We start from the raw sequence: 17,979 nt of genomic DNA, 5'->3' as shown, positions 1-17,979 counted from the left end.
AAAAAAAAAAAAAAAACTTATGAAAAAGGACCTGGTCCGCATTTCCATTACATAAGATTTAATATAGATACTAATTAATCTAAACTTTTTCTTTTGATATAAGTCCATATCAAATCTCATTTCAAAGAAATAAATTCCACGAATAAGGACGAGAGTGTTAATGCATCCTTCTTCAAATCACTTAGTTTCAAGTATTCTTAAAAAATGCCCCAAAAAGTTCATTTGGCTGCAGGATATAATCCAAGAAAAGCAAAAAGAGTCAGGAAGCCTCCTTTATGGTTAGGGATGAAAATCAGTGACAGACTATTTTGACATATTCAGAGTGCCCAATTTTCTCATTAGTGCCAAGTGCTTCAATTTTTATTAAAATATTAAAAATGTTAAAAACTCTTAAAAGCTATGGTCAAAACTACAGAGAAAATTAGTATAGCAAAAACCAAAACTCAATCTCAATAAGGAATTATACAAAACCCTGAACACTGCTAACTCTTTCTTTCAATATATGTGACTTTTCATCATACACATAAAATATCTCTGGAAAGATACAGGAAATGAACAACATTATTGCCAATGGAGAGGGAAAGTAAGTGCCCACAGGACATTTTTATGTTTTGTAATTTTGAATCATGTAAAGATATTACCTATTTAAAACTAAGGAAAAAAATTTCAATCAGTTATAAGCTTTTGTTAAACAAAAATTTAGCCACAATAACAAGGAAAATAAGCTATTGGTATAGGACCAACTTCTACTCAATATGGCAAAGACACCATAATTAGCAATGCTGTGATCGACCACACTTCTTTAGGTTGGTTCTATTTATTTACTCTGATCCATTTCACCTAAAAGAGATTCATTGTGAGCATAAAGAAAAAAACCATACTCTAGCTCATGTCCTTGGTATCCTCTCCCTCTTTCATTCCTATCTTCAAGGTGGCAGACATCTTAAAGTAAAATCGCATTCTAATTTTTGTCTCTCTTTGAACATTGCTTACATATACTTGAAACCCAAAGCTGTAAAAACAATCCTACCCAAAGGACATTTTGAAAAATTTTAAGGTATGTAAGATGAGAAGATGTAACACAAATTTATCCTACTACTTGAAATAAACTTTAACTGCAAGAAAAAAAGAATGTATTTATAATTGAATAATTCCAAAAATAACTGAGAAACTTGTATTCTTGAGGAAATAGTTCACTTAAAACAAAAATAAAAAAAAAAAAAAAACAAAAATCCATGACAAGGAAACTCTTCCTACTTCTTTTTTTTTTTTTTTTTTAAAGATTTATTTATTTATTTATTCATGAGAGAGAGAGAGGCAGAAACACAGGCAGAGGGAGAAGAAGGCTCCTTGCAAGGAGCCTGAAGCAGAACTCAATTCTGGATCCTAGGATCATGACCTGAGCTGAAGGCAGACGCTTAACCACTGAGCCGCCCAGGCGTCCCTCTTCCTACTTCTTTAATAGTATTTAAGTAGAATAAAATATTAATAGATGACTTAGGATTGAAGAGATAATGATTTAGCATTAAAATGATTATTCTTTATTTATTCTTTACCAAGTTAATTGTGTGTTTTAGGGATTAGTAACTTTCTTTTTTCTTTAAGTAGACTCCATGCCCAGCATGGGGCTCAAACTCATGACCTGGAGATCAAGACCAGAGATAAGATCAAGGGTATAGCCACCAAGGCACTCCAGGGAATAATAACTTTTATCCGTTAAGATAATCTATAAAGGGGGATCCCTGGGTGGCTCAGCGGTTTAGCGCCTGCCTTATGCCCAGGGCGCAATCCTGGAGTCCCGGGATCAAGTCCCGCGTCAGGCTCCTGCATGGAGGCTGCTTCTCCCTCTGCCTGTGTCTCTGCCTCTCTCTCTATCTCTCTCTGTCTCTCATGAATAAATAAATAAAATCTTAAAAAAAAAATCTATAAAATATTTTATGACAAGTTAAATCTGCTATCAGTTACAATTAATATCCAAAAATAATGTTTGGAGTAATTAAAATACATCTAATAGATACAAATATTTTAAGAGAGAATAATTTATATAATATTTATCACCATTATTAGTAATGATGGTTTATAATCTTAAAAAAATCATTTTCTTTAAGATCTCATAGCACTTTACATATTCTTAGACTAACAAGCACTCAAGATCATCTAGAGCATGTAATACCTCCAAATAGGCAATTCACTTGTTCTTCAGAAATCACAAAATTAGATTTCTTAAGCCAGGCAGTCAAGATCATCTGGTCTAAACTCCTCATAAAAAAAAAAAAAGAAAAGGAAGAAGAAGAGGAGGAGGACGAGGATGAGAAGAAAGACAAACAAATAAGCTTGGAGAATTTAAGTGATTTGCCCAAGGATATCCAGCAGAACCAAAGTGAGAATCTTTACAGGACTTGGTAAAATAGTTCAGAAAATAATACTAAATTTCACTTTAACAGATGGGAAATTGAGGCAAATGTTTCCTTATTGTATTAATCAGTGATTTGATGGCTATACTGAAAACGTAGATGTTCTGTCTAATGTTCCACAGCATTAGTTCTTAAACAACTAAGTGTAGCTTTTGTCACTCATTAGACCTCCATTTAGATATAGGATTATAGGATATCTTCTATAAACATTTTTTCCTATAGTAAGTTTATAGTAAGTTCTACTTTCAAATAGCAATGCTGGCCTATAAAATGCTAAGTAGGGTCACTAAATCTTTTTATATGAACCTATCTAGAATGTACTCATATTCCTAATACCTATATTAGTTGTTTATCATAGGGAGTACTCCTCGACTTTGGAATTTACTGATCGGTTATCCTATGATATACCTCTTCTAGAAATGAAAGGCCAAGGAGCTGGAGACTTATTTACCTGATTTATATATTACTTTCTCTCCCATTCCAAATTCAGCTTTGCTGCAAATACATGTGAAGGAAATTCTACAGATGACAATTATTTCTTCTATCTTAACAAATGTACCAAAGTTTTAATACTGAAATTAACATGTCATGATGAAAAGAGAAAGAATCTATCATCTTCACAAATGGTTTGAAAAATACAAACACCAAATCAAAACACCTCTGACATGTTAGCCAACACAAAGTCAAAATTAAAGGCAAACATGAGAAAAAAAGTTTTATAATCAAATTAAACTGTCATATAGTTAACAATGCAAATTCTTCTTACTGAAAAGTAATATTAAGAAGACAACTGTGGTAAAAGAAATCAAGCCATAAGTACTTTAGCTGAATCTAGCTAGCTACAGAGATGAGAACAAGTATGAAATACTAAAACTCTGCCTTCTGGTCGAAAGACCAATAATTGGGGACAATAGCTTAGAGTAATAAAAAAACACCACAGCAGGGTCTAAAAGAGTATAGGACTTGGTCAATTTCAGTTATTAAATGGTGCTATTAGTAATTTTTGATCAAAAGGTTTAGCAACAAATGTGTGAAGACACAAATAACATGAAAATTCCTTTTCAGAGAAATGAGATTAAGTAGTTTCCAAAGGCAGTTTTTAAAAGAATATATTTCTTTTAGATTTTAAGTAATGCTAATGCATTTTAATACAAACTTTCTTACAATGGGTTTACATCATATACCTATAATCATATCAAATACTAAAAACAAACATGGGCCCAATAAACAAAGATGCTATGCAGAGAAAGAAAACACATAAAGGAATAATCTTTATTTCAATATACAATGATTCCCATTACTGTAGTAACGAGATGTGAAAGATCAGGAATATATGAATTAGGGGATTTGCTAAATGTTTTCTATTTACAGAGTAGTTAAAATGATTCTGCATGCCAAACAGGGAGGATTTTCAAAAACTTCTGGAATTAATGGACCATTTTAAATTTAATTTTTTATTTTCAAGAAGAAATTTTAAGTAGCCTATTTAAGGATACTAAGCAAGTCCAAAAGTTTTAAACAGATTATTCAAATTTATTCAATTATTAAAAAGTTAGACAAGCTACATATCAATCCACAACCTCTAAATATGATATTCAGTGTTCTTTTTACTAGAAATATCTATAAATAGGGATGCCTGGGTGGCTCAGTGGTTGAGCTCTATCTGCCTTTGGCTCAGGGCAGGATCCCAGAGTCCCAAGATTGAGTCCCACATCGGGCTTCCTGCATGGAGCCTGCCTCTTCCTCTGCCTATGTCTCTGCCTCTCTCTCTGTATCTCTCATGAATAAATAAATAAAATCTTTAAAAAAATATATCTATAAATAATTTTAATTTAAAATATTTTTAAAACTAGAAAAAGTGACATTTTAAATAACTAAGTTTAAAATTAGAACATGCACATAATTTGAGGATCTACCTGAAAACACTCAAGTATACCAACAGTTCTAGCTGAGAATTTTTTTTTAAATCAATAAGAAAATTTCTACATTTCCCTTAAAACAAAGTCATCAATTATACCTACTATACATTCAGAATGAAAAGTCGTAAAAGTTTTCAGGTTCATCTCAGGCAACAATACAAGAAAACCAAATTGTTGCATTAAGAGGTTTTTAAACCATAAATAATATCCTGATTCTGGTACAAGATATTTTAAAGAATGAGAAACAACAGTTTTTAAGCTCCTTTTTACAAACTATAATATCAAAACCTTTAACTGTGAGAAAAGTTAGGCTCTCAAATCTAACAGAGAATAGGGGTTGGTTCAGACTGTGTTCCAAAGGTTGACTTGTACATCCTTATTTAAAACTGAAGGTCAAAATCGTTCCAAAAAAAATGAAGGTCCTCAGCCAGCCCACACACACAAAAATTTCATTTAACTTAAACAGCTAGCTAATGTAAGTATCAGAACCACACCAATGGGATGCCAGGGACAGAATGGGAGTGGAGAGTCTGCGAAGCAATGGACTAAATTAGTACAGCCTGAAACAGACAGTAGAAAGTGAGAGCAAAGAATGGAGGACAAGAAAGATGCTACTCTGCTACTGTCTTGTAAGGTTCAGCCAGTAAAAATTATCAGTCACTTTTTCTCAGGATTGAGATTGATCTGCCTGCTTTACTCACTTCTTATTTTTGATTATGTCTTGTTTATCCCCCTCTTGCTTACAAAGTAAAGCCTGAAATTACAAAGTTTATTTATAGGTTTTATTTTATTATTTTTTAAACATTTTATTTATTTATTCATAGAGACACAGAGAGAGAGAGAGATGCAGAGACACAGGCAGAGGGAGAAGCAGGCTTCATGCAGGGAGCCCAATGCGGGACTCGATCCAGGGTCTCCGGGATCACCACCTGGACTAAAGGTGGCGCCAAACCCACTGAGCCACCAGGGCTGCCCCTATTTATAGGTTTTAAATACCAAACTTACTATCTTTTCTCATACTTGCCACATTTTATATAAAGAATGGGTACTGCTTTTTATTAATGAGGAAAAGAACTAATATTAAAACTGAAATGTGTCTCCACAGATGGCAAAAGCATGGAAAAGGCAATATACTTTTAAAGTAAAATTCAATATATGAAGTTATTGAAAAGAAAAAAAGCTATGCATAGTTATTAAATCTAACAGTATAACAGTGAAAAATGAAAAGTTAAAAGTTCAATAAGTGAATAATTATGGTTCATTAACTTAATGGAAGAGCTAGAAATATAGAGACTATATAGCAATATGGAAAAGATTATGACAGAACACAATGGAAAAAATAGAAAACTATATTACACTATGGTTATAATTATACATTAATATGAATGCAAAGGTAGATTGCAAAATAGAATAAACAATTATATTAGATTAACAATATTACCCTTCTACTTAAGATATATATTTATCTGAGCCACTTTTTTAATTGTACATTTTGAATGTAAAATAGTATGATAAATTCAAATCTTTTGATTCTTCTGAGGAATTCTAATCACACTCTGTATAATTCCAGACCAACAAAAATAAAACACTTAAAAATATTTCATAATAGATTTTTAATTCCATCAAAATCAGTAAGGTTTTCTATATATTATGGTTTCTCTTTTTACTATAGAATATTTTCAGAGTAATTCTCAAAAGATTAAGAAAATGACTTTGCATAGAAAAATGGAAGAGGGAAGTCAGATAAGAATTTAGAGGATAAGAGTATTAAATTTGCATATAGCTTTTATGCTATACCCTATTTCTTTATTTTAAGTGATGAAATATTTCAATTCTTAATTTTTATGGATGACCCAAAGCAAGTCTAAAAAAGGAAAGAAGGCAGAAAATTGATATCTACTTAACATATCACTCTGAATACTTTTCAAGCAAAAAATGAATACCTTTCAGAAATTCAGACCTAATGGGGAAGATCCTGATTGATGAAAATGAATCTTATTGTTATCCTTATAATATGTATCAGTAGAAATAGTGATAAATAAAGAGCATAAATGCATAGTATATACATTTATGGTAACCAAAAATTACTTTCCAATAATGTTCTCAGTTATCTATGTGGGAATGTCTATTACTTGAAATGGTTTAAAAGGCAGTATTTCCACAGGTTTTTCTAAATAATGTATCAGTTCTCTACAACATTTATAGCTGTCTATGTCTCACACAGATTTTTAAGAAATATATAAGGAAATTTGGAGAAAACTCTAGAAAGCAGTTTAAAGTACCCTCACAAAATAAAAATTAGCCAAAGCACGCATTTCATCAAGAAGTATGAATTTTTAAACTATTTACAATTCCCCATAGTTGTAAAGATTATTACACATACGAACCTGCCATCTAATTTGAAACTTTGAAAAGCCAAAATAGAAAACACTAGAAGAACAGAGAAAGAATAGAATGCTGTAATAATGTTTTATTTAGAGGACAGTAGCTTTGTTTTTAAATGTCAAACTAAAGAAACAAAAGAAATCAAAGTGATTTATAGGTTATTCTATTCTTTAAACATATCATTTAAATTATGATATGTCTACAAAGAGCAGTTTAAAAAGTTCAGGAATGTCAAATGGGATTGGGGTGAGTGGAAGAAATGAACTAACAGTTTTATCTAGCAAAGAAACAGTGTGCCCTATTAAAAACTAAGTACTTTCAAATATATTTAAGAAAACCAATAACTACAACTATAAATAACTTTTTTTAAGTTATTTTATACAAAGTCTGTAAACTATTGATCTCCTTTAGAAATATTTTCTAAATGTGAAAAACAAATGAAGAAATATCAACATTCACATAAAAAAATAAAAAATAAAAATATCTTACTAAATCAGCTCCTGCTTGAAGTAAAACATCTGCAACATCCGTATGTCCATTTTCGCAAGCATAGGTTAAGGCTGTGTCTCCTGTTGCTGTTGTAGCATGAACATTAGCACCTAGTAAGCAAATAACAAAACAAAACAAATATTTACTTTATGAACTGTAAAGTTTTATTAAATAGTCCAATTTCACAATTTGATGAAATTGATGAATTCAAAGTTTTAAAATATTATAGGATATTTTAAGTATCCTAACTTTCTTTTATGTCTTTAGGCACACAGAAAGGAACTGTACCAGGGGCTCCTGGGTGTCTCAATTGGTTAAGCATCTGCCTTTGGCTCAGGTCATGATCCAAGGGTCCTGGGATTGAGCCCTGCATTTGGCTCGTCGCTCACCGGGGGAATCTGTTTGTCCCTCTGCCCTTTGCCCTGCACATGCATGCTCTCTCGCTCTCTCTCCAGTAAATAAAATATTTTTAAAAAGTGTCAAAATACAACCTCTATAATGTCATCCTCACTTCCTCTTACTAATAGAGACTAAAAAAAAATAAATTCTCTCTTCCAGAAGCCACAAACTATTCAATGGAGAGAGAAGGTCAATGAGAAGGCTATGGTCACGAAGCAAACATTAATAACAATAAGAAAATGTCTTAAAATGAGATTTTTAAAGATTTAGGAGCCTAGGAAGAGCAGTCAAATTGTGGAGCTGGCTTTCAACTTTTGTAGTTATGAAAAAGTTAAGATTAATTGGCAAAGTTATGAAAACAATATAAAAAAGCCTTTTCCTAAAAGGCATTTTTAAAGCCACATACCGGCAGCCAATAAATATTTAACCAGTTCAAGGTGTCCCTCCTGTGAAGCCTCCATCAGAGGTGTGGAGCAGCCAAGTTCTATATCAGCCCCTGCCTTAATCAAGAAGTCTGCAACTTCAGAAAATCCTCCACAACAAGCCAAGGTCAGAGCAGTTTCTTGGGTTTCTTCTGTCTGGGCATTTATATTTGCTCCTGAGAGAAAAGCACAAAAATTGATAAACTAGCTGCAATAGATTTATGATAAAGATATTTTCTAAACTGTGTTAATCATCTCTCCCTACTTCTGAGATTCCTTCTAGGGTGATGATAATTTATTTTACCATCAATGTAAAAAAATATTTAAGTTGTAGTAAACTTCCTTGATACTCAACACAAGCCATCCAAAGAAAATCGATTTCTTTATTAAAGAAGTAAAACTAGGGGTGCTTGGGTGGCTCAGTTGGTTAAGCATCTGCCTTCGGCTCAGGTCATGATTCTGGGGTCCTAGGATCAAGTCCCACATTGGGCTCCCTGCTTGCTGTGGAGCCTGCTTCTCCCTTTCTTTCCCTCTGCTGCTCCCCCTGCTTGTGCTTGGTCTCTCTCTCTCTCTCTCCCCATCAAATGAATAAATAAAATCTTAAAAAAAAAAAAAAAAAGAAGAAGAAGAAGAAGAAGTAAAACTACTTTACCTTGTGCTAGGAGGAGTGCCACCATCTCTTCATGGCCTTCCCGAGCAGCTTCCATCAAGGGAGTATATCCTTCATCATTTACTTCTTCTAGATTTGCTCCCCTTTCAATAAGTAGAGCTGCCAATTCAACGTGTCCTCCACAGGCAGCTAGCGTTAACGGAGATTCGAATGAATCTGCAGGCATATTCACTTGAGCACCACTATCCAAAAGCAAACGTGCTACCTCTACATGTCCATCCTGCAGATTTTTAGAAGTAAGGCAAGAAGGAAGGAATTTATGTTGTTGTTTGAGATTTTTTTTTTTTTTTTGAGATTTTTTAATTGGGAGAAAAGAGGTAAGAATTGAGGAAAGACAGAAAGGAAGAAAAGGAGATGCACCTTAGAGCCATACATATTACCATGTTCATCTGAGAAACTTGAGATATCTTATCAAAAATTCCATTAAAATTACCTTACCTCACTTTTAAACAAACCCAAAATTTTATATAAGAATCAGATTTGTGACATGCATTAACAATTCCAAACAATTTCAAATTTTCACATTCTTTGAAAAAGTTCAAAACCGTTAAATCCATAGACAATAATACTTAAAATAATTACTGTTTATACTACTGCCAAGTCAAATATAACTATACCCTCAAACCTAGGTGTCCTATTTAAGTGTAGAAACTGTATTAGATCTATTTAAGAAACAAAGACTTGACAAAAAAATAACAACAAATTCTATGAAGTCATTACCACTTGGGATTATGTCACCAAGGAAAACTCCTGTGGACCCATAGTACCCTATATTTTTCCTCAGCACTAGCTCATTGCAATGAAAGAAAGATTTTACAAAGATGTAAAAATAAATTATCTATTCACTTGTAAATAATATTACCATGGACCCATTTGCATAGACAGTAAGGCAATTAATAAAACATTCTCTTGGTAATTCATTCTATCCCTCTATTGCCATAAATATCTTTCTTTAGTTTCAAATTCTTTACTTCAAAATTTTATACAGGCCTTAACTCTTATAGCATATAAAGTCAAATGCTGTGCTGTCCTGTAATTCAAAAATGACCAAAATACTGCTAATGAAAGGTAAAGACTGAGTATAAAATAAGGTTTTATAAGGTTGGGCAATTCTCTTATTAAAGAATTAAAGAACCCTTAATTAAATATTAAATTTCAGTATCTATCAAGAGTTTCGTTATATTCAACTAAATTACTAGACCAGCTTTAATCACTTTTGACATATCAAAAACAAATGAACTGGCATTAAAATTACACATTTATTCAAACTAAAATAAAATTCTAGCTTTACTACTAAACACTAATATTTCAAATACATATAAAATAATGCATAATAAACTTAATACATAATTTGTTTAAAATATGTTTTATTTTACATGTAAGTTATTTGGTGTTTGAAATACATTTTTAATGGAAAGAAAACAGAAGTTATAAGTATTCACAGATCAGGGAACTACCATCGTGCATTGATCCTCTAGGCTCCCAGTAGTTTTGTGTGAATTTACTTCAATTTCTTTCTTGATTGTGCTACCTTATCTTGAGTACATACATTAAGACAGAAGTTACAGTAAGCACTTTTTCTTTAATAAAAAAGTATTAATTTTGTCAAAGGAGAAAAAAGAATGAAGTAAAAACAGAATAATCCAATCTTAAAGGTCTAAAAGAATCATTAGAATTTTTTAAAATTCTAAGACTTTAGTCAGTAGCTGATACTGGACTCATTCTATCATAAACAACTTTAAAATTAGGGAAAAATAGATAAAGCAACCGGCGGCACTGAATAGCAACCAACCTGAGGCTAAGCACCAAAAAAGGCAGCACATATGATGAACCCTACATTCACTTTAGCTTTCGTTCTTTAGGCATCTTCTAAGCCATGGTCTAAGGAAACTGAGGCTAAACAGAGTGAAGATCTCTTTCAGCCAAGAAAACAAAGATCAGAATACAAAGTAGCCAAGACAGTTGGGACATGAGGAGTATGGGCAAGATACCTGAGAAAAAGAAAATACAGAGGAATCTCAAAAATCTGTATAAAATTATCTTCAGATACTTGGGCAAATCCTGAGTTGAACACACCAAAAATGACATTCCTGAATGCCTAGCAGAGAATGACTGCTGGAAGGTTGAAGACCTCAATCAGAATAGAAAGACCAATGGTGAATATCCAGGCTTTCAAAGGCGATGGTAGAGAGCCATACCTAAGGAGTAGCCAAAGATCAAGGAGTAAGGAACTAGGAGTAGAAGAGTCAAGCTGAAATTAACCCTCAGAATAAATACTGGTAGTTTAACTGCCTGCTAGAACAAACATAACAGTTTTACAAGAAGGATAGGAAATCCTTGAAAAGGATCCTTGAAAAGGGATCATCTACAGCATATGGCTTACAAATAAAAATACCAGACACATTAAAAGGGAGGAAAATGTACTGATTGTCAATATATACAATAACCAATAAAATTAGACCTAGAACTAAATCAAATATAAGAGATGGAAGAAAAGGACCACTGATGCTATATTAAAGAAAATAGGGATGCCGGGTGGCTTAGTGGTTGAGAGTGTCTGCCTTCACTCAGGGCGTGATCCCAGGGTCTAGGGATCAAGTCCCACATCGGGCTCCCTGCGAAGAGCCTGCTTCTCCATCTGCCTATGTCTCTGCTTATTTTTCTGTGTCTCTCATGAATAAATAAATTAAAATCTTCTTTAAAAATTAAATAAATTAATAAATAAAGGGGGAAAATGGAGAAAATTAATTTACAAATTTTAACATAGGGTCAGGAAATAAGAACATCATATCAACAATTACACTTAGCCATAAATGGTCTAACCAAACCAATTAAAAAACAAAGATGGACAGAATGGATTACAAAACATGAACTAAAAAATATGTTGTCTGCAAAAAACTCACTTTAGTATAACAATATAGGCATATCACACATATCAAAGATTGAAAGGAAAGGATAAAAACATTTATCAGGGAAACAATCGATGGAAAACTGATTAGTATCAGGAGCTATGTTAACAAAAGAGACTTCAGAACAAAGAAGATTACCAGACAAAGAGAGAAACATCACATAATGATAAAAGGCTCAATCACAAAGAAGACATAGCAATTCTAAAAATGTATAGGTACCAAGCAACAGAGCTCCAGCATGTGGGAAAAAAAATGAAATGCAACTAAAAGAACTACATAAATCCACAAGTACAACTGAAAATTTTAACACAAGTCCCTCAATAATTGTTAGAAAAACTAGACAGCAAATCAGAAAGAATGTAGAAGAACTCTACCATTAACCAACAGGATCTAACATTTACAGAACACCCTACCACAACCAGCAGAATATAGTTTCTTCAACAAACGGTATTGGGAAAACTGGACTGCTATATACAAAAGAAGGAAAAAGGTTCAGTTTCTTACACCATACATAAAAATAAACTCAATTGGGGAGACTGGGTGGTTCACTCAGTTAAGTGTCTGCCTTCAGCTCAGGTCATGATCCCAGAGTCCTGGGAAACATGCATCAGGCTCCCTGCAACAGGTTCCCTGCTCAGTGGGGAGTCTGCTTCTCCCTCACCCTCTGCCCTTACCCCCACTTATGTGTGCACACCCATACTCATGCTCTCTCTCAAATAAAAAAAGAAATAAAATCCTTTTCTTAAAGATTTTATTTATTTATTTGTTTATTTTAATAATAAATTTATTTTTTATTGCTGTTCAATTTGCCAACATACAGAATAACACCCAGTGTTCATCCCGTCAAGTGCCCCCCTCAGTGCCCGTAACCCATTCACCCCTACCCCTTCTTCCTCCCCTTCCACCACCCCTAGTTCGTTTCCCAGAGTTGGGAGTCTTTATGTTCTGTCTCCCTTTCTGATATTTCCTACCCATTTCTTCTCCCTTCCCTTCTATTCCCTTTCACTATTATTTATATTCCCCAAATGAATGAGAACATATAATGTTTGTCCTTCTCCGATTGACTCATTTCACTCAGCATAATACCCTCCAGTTCCATCCACATTGAAGCAAATGGTGGGTATTTGTCATTTCTAATAGCTGAGTAATATTCCATTGTATACATAAACCACATCTTTATCCATTCATCTTTCGATGGACACCGAGGCTCCTTCCGCAGTTTGGCTATTGTGGACATTGCTGCTATAAACATCAGGGTGCAGGTGTCCCGGCGTTTCATTGCATCTGTATCTTTGGCGTAAATCCCCAACAGTGCAATTGCTGGGTCGTAGGGCAGGTCTATTTTTAACTCTTTGAGGAACCACAGTTTTCCAGAGTGGCTGCACCAAGTCATATTCCCACCAACAGTGTAAGAGGGTTCCCTTTTCTCCACATCCTCTCCAACATTTGTGGTTTCCTTGTTAATTTTCCCCATTCTCACTGGTGTGAGGTTGTATCTCATTGTGGTTTTGATTTGTATTTCCCTGATGGCAAGTGATGCAGAGCATTTTCTCATGTGAGTGTTGGCCATGTCTATGTCTTCCTCTGTGAGATTTCTGTTCATGTCTTTTGCCCATTTCATGATTGGATTGTTTGTTTCTTTGCTGTTGAGTTTAATAAGTTCTTTATAGATCTTGGAAACTAGCCCTTTATCTGATACGTCATTTGCAAATATCTGCTCCCATTCTGTAGGTTGTCTTTTAGTTTTGTTGACTGTATCCTTTGCTGTGCAAAAGCTTCTTATTTTGATGAAGTCCCAATAGTTCATTTTTGCTTTTGTTTCTTTTGCGTTCAGGGATGTATCTTGCAAGAAGTTATTGTGGCCGAGTTCAAAAAGGGTGTTGCCTGTGTTCTCCTCTAGGATTTTGATGGAATCTTGTCTCACATTTAGATCTTTCATCCATTTTGAGTTTATCTTTGTGTATGGTGAAAGAGAGTGGTCTAGTTTCATTCTTCTGCATGTGGATGTCCAATTTTCCCAGCACCATTTATTGAAGAGACTGCCTTTTTTCCAGTGGATAGTCTTTCCTCCTTTGTCGAGTATTAGTTGACCATAAAGTTGAGGGTCCACTTCTGGATTCTCTATTCTGTTCCATTGATCTATGTGTCTGTTTTTGTGCCAGTACCACACTGTCTTGATGACCACAGCTTCTACAACCTGAAATCTGGCATTGTGATGCCCCCAGCTATGGTTTTCTTTTTTAAAATTCTCCTGGCTATTCGGGGTCTTTTCTGATTCCACACAAATCTTAAAATAATTTGTTCTAACTCTCTGAAGAAAGTCCATGGTATTTTGATAGGGATTTATTTATTTATTTGAGAGAGAGAGAGCGTGTGAGCATGAGCGGGGGCGGGGGGGCGGGGGGGGAGGCAGACTCCCACTGAGTAGAATCCAATGTGAGGTTCAATCCTAGGACCCTGAGATCATGACCTGAACCAAAGGCAGATGACCAACCAAATGAACCACCCAGATGCCCCAAAAATAAATAAAATCTTTTTAAAATAATAAAATAAATAAACTCAGTGGATAAAAAAAAAACCTAAATGTGAGACCTGACCATAAAAATCCTAGAAATCACAGGCAGTAATTTCTCTCATATTGGCCATACCAACATTTTTCTAGATATGTCTCCAGAGGTAAGGGAAATAAAAGCAAAAATAAACTACTGAGACTACCTCAAAATAAAAAGCTTTTGCATAGTTAAGGAAACAATCATCAAAATTAAAAGATAACCTACTGAATGGGAGAAGGTATCTGCAAGTGACATATCTGATAAAGTGGTAGTATCAAAATGTATTAAGAACTTACACAACTCACACCCAAAAAACAAATTCTCCAATTTAAAATGGTAAGAAGAGGGATGCCTGGGTGGCTCAGCAGTTGAACGGTTGAACGTCTGCCTTTGGTTCAGGGCCTGATCTCAGATTCCCACGATCGAGTCCTACATCAGGCTCTTTGCATGGAGCTGCTTCTCCTCCCTCTGCCTGTATCTCTGCCTCTCTCTTCCTGTGTCTCTCATGAATAAATAAATAAACTATTTTAAAATTTTTAAATTAAATTAAAATTTTAAAATGGGAAGAAGACATGAATAGACATTTCTTTAAAGAAGACATACCAATGGCCAAGAGATACATGAAAAGATACTCAACATTACTCATCATCAGGGAAATGCAAATCAAAACTACAATGAAATATCACCTCACAACAGTCATAGTGGGTAAAATCTACAACACAAGAAATGGCAAGTGTTGGCAAAGAGAAAAAGGAACGCTTGTGGTCGACTGGTAAGAATACAAACTGGTGCAGCTGCTGTGGAAAACAGTATGGAGGTTCACAAGTAATTAAAAATAGAACTACTGTACAATCCAGTAATTGTGCACTACTGGGTATTTATCCAAAGAATACAGAAACACTAATTCAAAAGGATATATGTACCCCTATGTTTATTGCAGCATTATTTGTAATAGCCAAATTATGGAAGCAGCCCAAGTGTCCATCAATAAATAAATGGATATAAAAAATAATAATAACAAATAAATAGAGAGATAAAGAAGATGTGGTGTGTGTGTATATATACACACATATATACATACACAATAGAACAGAATATTATTCAGCCATTAAAAAAGAATGAAATCTTGACATCTGCAACAACATGGAGTTAGAGTATAACGCTTAAGTTAAATAAGTCAGAAAAAGACCATATGACTGCATTCATACACAGAACTTAAGAAACAAAACAAATGGGGCAGCCCAGGTGGTTCAGAGGTTTAGCACTGCCTTCAGCCCAGGGCATGATCCTGGAGACCCAGGATCGAGTCCCACATCAGTCTCCCTGCATGGAGCCTGCTTCTCCCTCTGCCTGTGTCTCTCTGCCTCTCTTTCTCTCTGTGTCTCTCATGAATAAATAAAATCTTTAAAAAAAACAAAAAAACAAAAAAAAAAGTGAACAAAGGGGAAAAAAAGAGAAAGAAACCAAGAAATAGACTCTTAACTACAGAGAACAAAATGATGGTTACCAGAGGGGAGGTGGGTAGGGGGATGGACAAAATACACGGTGTGTATTTTGAAGAGTACACTTATTATGATAAGCACTAGTAATGTATAGAATTGTTGAATCAGAATATTATATACCCAAAACTAATATTAAACTGTATGTTAACTATACTGAAATGAAATTTAAAAAAATTTTTTTTAATTACACAAGCTAGACACAATTAAAGGAACTGAAAAAAGACTAAACACAAAACTGACAGAAGGAAATAAAGGTTAAAAGAGAGATGAATGAAATAGAGAAAAATCAATGAAATCAAAAGCTGGTTCTTTGAAAGGGTAAATAAAAATGAGAAACCTTTAGCTAGATGGACAAAGAAAAAAATTAGTAAAATCAGAAATGAAAGTAGGGACAGTACTACCACTTCTACAGAAATAAAAAGGATTATAAGACAGCACATCAGGTCACTTAGGTGGCTCAGTGGTTAAGTGTCTGCCTTTGGCTCAGTTCATGATCTCGGGGTCCTGGGTTCGAGTCCCTCCTCCGGTTCCCTACAGGGAGCCTGCTTCTTTCTCTGGCTATGTCTCTGCCTCTCTCTTTCATGAATAAATAAATAAAATCTTAAGAAAAAAAAAAAGACAGCACATCAGTTGTATGCCAACAAAATGAATAACCTAGATGAAATGGACAAATTCCAAGAAACACAAAGTCTATAAAGACTAACTCACAAAGAAATAGAAAATTTGAATAGAACTTTAATAAAGGGATTGAACCAGTAATTTCAAAAAAATCTCCCAATAAAGAAAACTCATGGATCTGATGGCTCTTTGGTGAATTCTACCAAACATTAAAAAAGAATTAACACTCATCCTTCTCAAACTTCTTCAAAAAATTGAAGATGAGGGAATACTTAACTCATTCTATGAGACTAGCATTACCCTGATATCAAACTCAGCCACAGGTTCTATAAGAAAAAGTACAGACCAATGTCTTTTATGAATAGCAAATGCTAAAATCCCCAACAAAATACTAGCAAAGTGAATTCAGCAGCATATTAAAAGGTTTATCCTTGATCCACCATGATCAACGAGGATTTATTCCTGGAATTCAAGGATGGCTCAACATAAGAAAATAAAACAATATAACATACCACATTAACAGAATAAGGGGGAAAAAAATCACAGAATCATCTCCATTGATACAAAAAAAAAGTATCTGACAAAATTCAACATAGTTTCATGATAAAAATACTCAACAAATTAGGAATAGAAGGAAGCTATCACAAAATAATACAAGTCAAGTATGAAAAATCCACAGCAAACATCTACTCAATGGTGAAAGACGGAAAGCTTTTCTTCTAAGATCAAGAACAAGACAAGAATGCCCACTTTCACAGCTTCTCTTCAAACTGTACTGGAAGTTCTGGCCAGAACAATTAGGCAAGAAAAGTTAAAAAAAAAAAAGCAGCATTCAAGGAAAGGAAGAAGTAAAATTATTTCTGTTCACAGATGGTATGTACAAAACACTAAAGACTACACACAAAAAAAACTATTTGAGGGGGCAACCCTGGTGGCTCAGTGGTTTAGCACCACCTTCAGTCCAGGGCGTGATCCTGGAGACCCAGGATCGAGTCCCACATCGGGCTCCCTGCGTGGAGCCTGCTTCTCCCTCTGCCTGTGTTTCTGCCTCTCTCTCTCTAGGTGTGTGTCTCTCATGAATAAATAAATAAAAAATCTTTAAAAAAAATTATTTGAGCTTATAAATGAATTCAGCAAAGTAGCAAAATGCAAAGTTAACACATTGAAATTAGTTGCATTTCAACACATTTACAATAAGTATTCTGAAATGTATATTAGAAAAACACTTCCATTTACAATATCATCAAAAAGAATAAAATACTTAGGAATTAGTCAAGAAAGTAAAATACTTACATAATGAAAACTATAAAACATTGCTGAAAGAAATTAAAGAAGATATAAATAAGTGGAAACACATTCTATTTTCACAGATTGGAAGCCTTAATATTGTTAAGATGTCAATACTAACCAAAGCAATCTATAGATTCAATGCAATTCCTAACAAAAGCCCAATGGTGGTTTTTGGCAGAAATATAAAAGCCAATTCTAAAATTTATATGGATCTAAAGGGACCCCTGAAAACCATCTTGACAAATTAAAATAAAGCAGGAGGATTCACACTTTCTGATTTCTAAACATATACAAAACTACAGTAATCATAATATCTGGTACTGGCATAAAGATAGACATACACAAAAGGAATAAAACAGAGATCCCAGAAATAAACTCTTGCATATACGGCCAATGATTTTTGACAAGGA

General features: G+C 34.0%; 1 protein-coding gene across 5 annotated transcripts in view; it reads right to left on the bottom strand.

The window, feature by feature from the left end:
• ANKHD1 (ankyrin repeat and KH domain containing 1) overlaps positions 1–17,979 on the bottom strand; it is a 118,903-nt gene that overhangs the window by 60,101 nt on the left and 40,823 nt on the right. For 4 of the 5 annotated variants that reach the window (XM_077897500.1, XM_077897499.1, XM_077897503.1 and 1 more), the window contains exons 8-10: positions 8,681–8,918; positions 8,013–8,204; positions 7,208–7,317 (exon numbers count right to left, since the gene is read on the bottom strand). In XM_077897500.1, the coding sequence (XP_077753626.1) occupies positions 7,208–7,317; positions 8,013–8,204; positions 8,681–8,918 (540 nt within the window). The remainder of the gene's footprint in view (positions 1–7,207; positions 7,318–8,012; positions 8,205–8,680; positions 8,919–17,979) is intronic. The other variant, XM_077897504.1, reaches the window with a different exon arrangement.

This window comes from Canis aureus, chromosome 5 (assembly GCF_053574225.1).
Source record: "Canis aureus isolate CA01 chromosome 5, VMU_Caureus_v.1.0, whole genome shotgun sequence".
In the NCBI taxonomy this organism is placed as follows: domain Eukaryota; kingdom Metazoa; phylum Chordata; class Mammalia; order Carnivora; family Canidae; genus Canis; species Canis aureus.
This window is presented reverse-complemented; position numbering and strand designations above follow the sequence as displayed.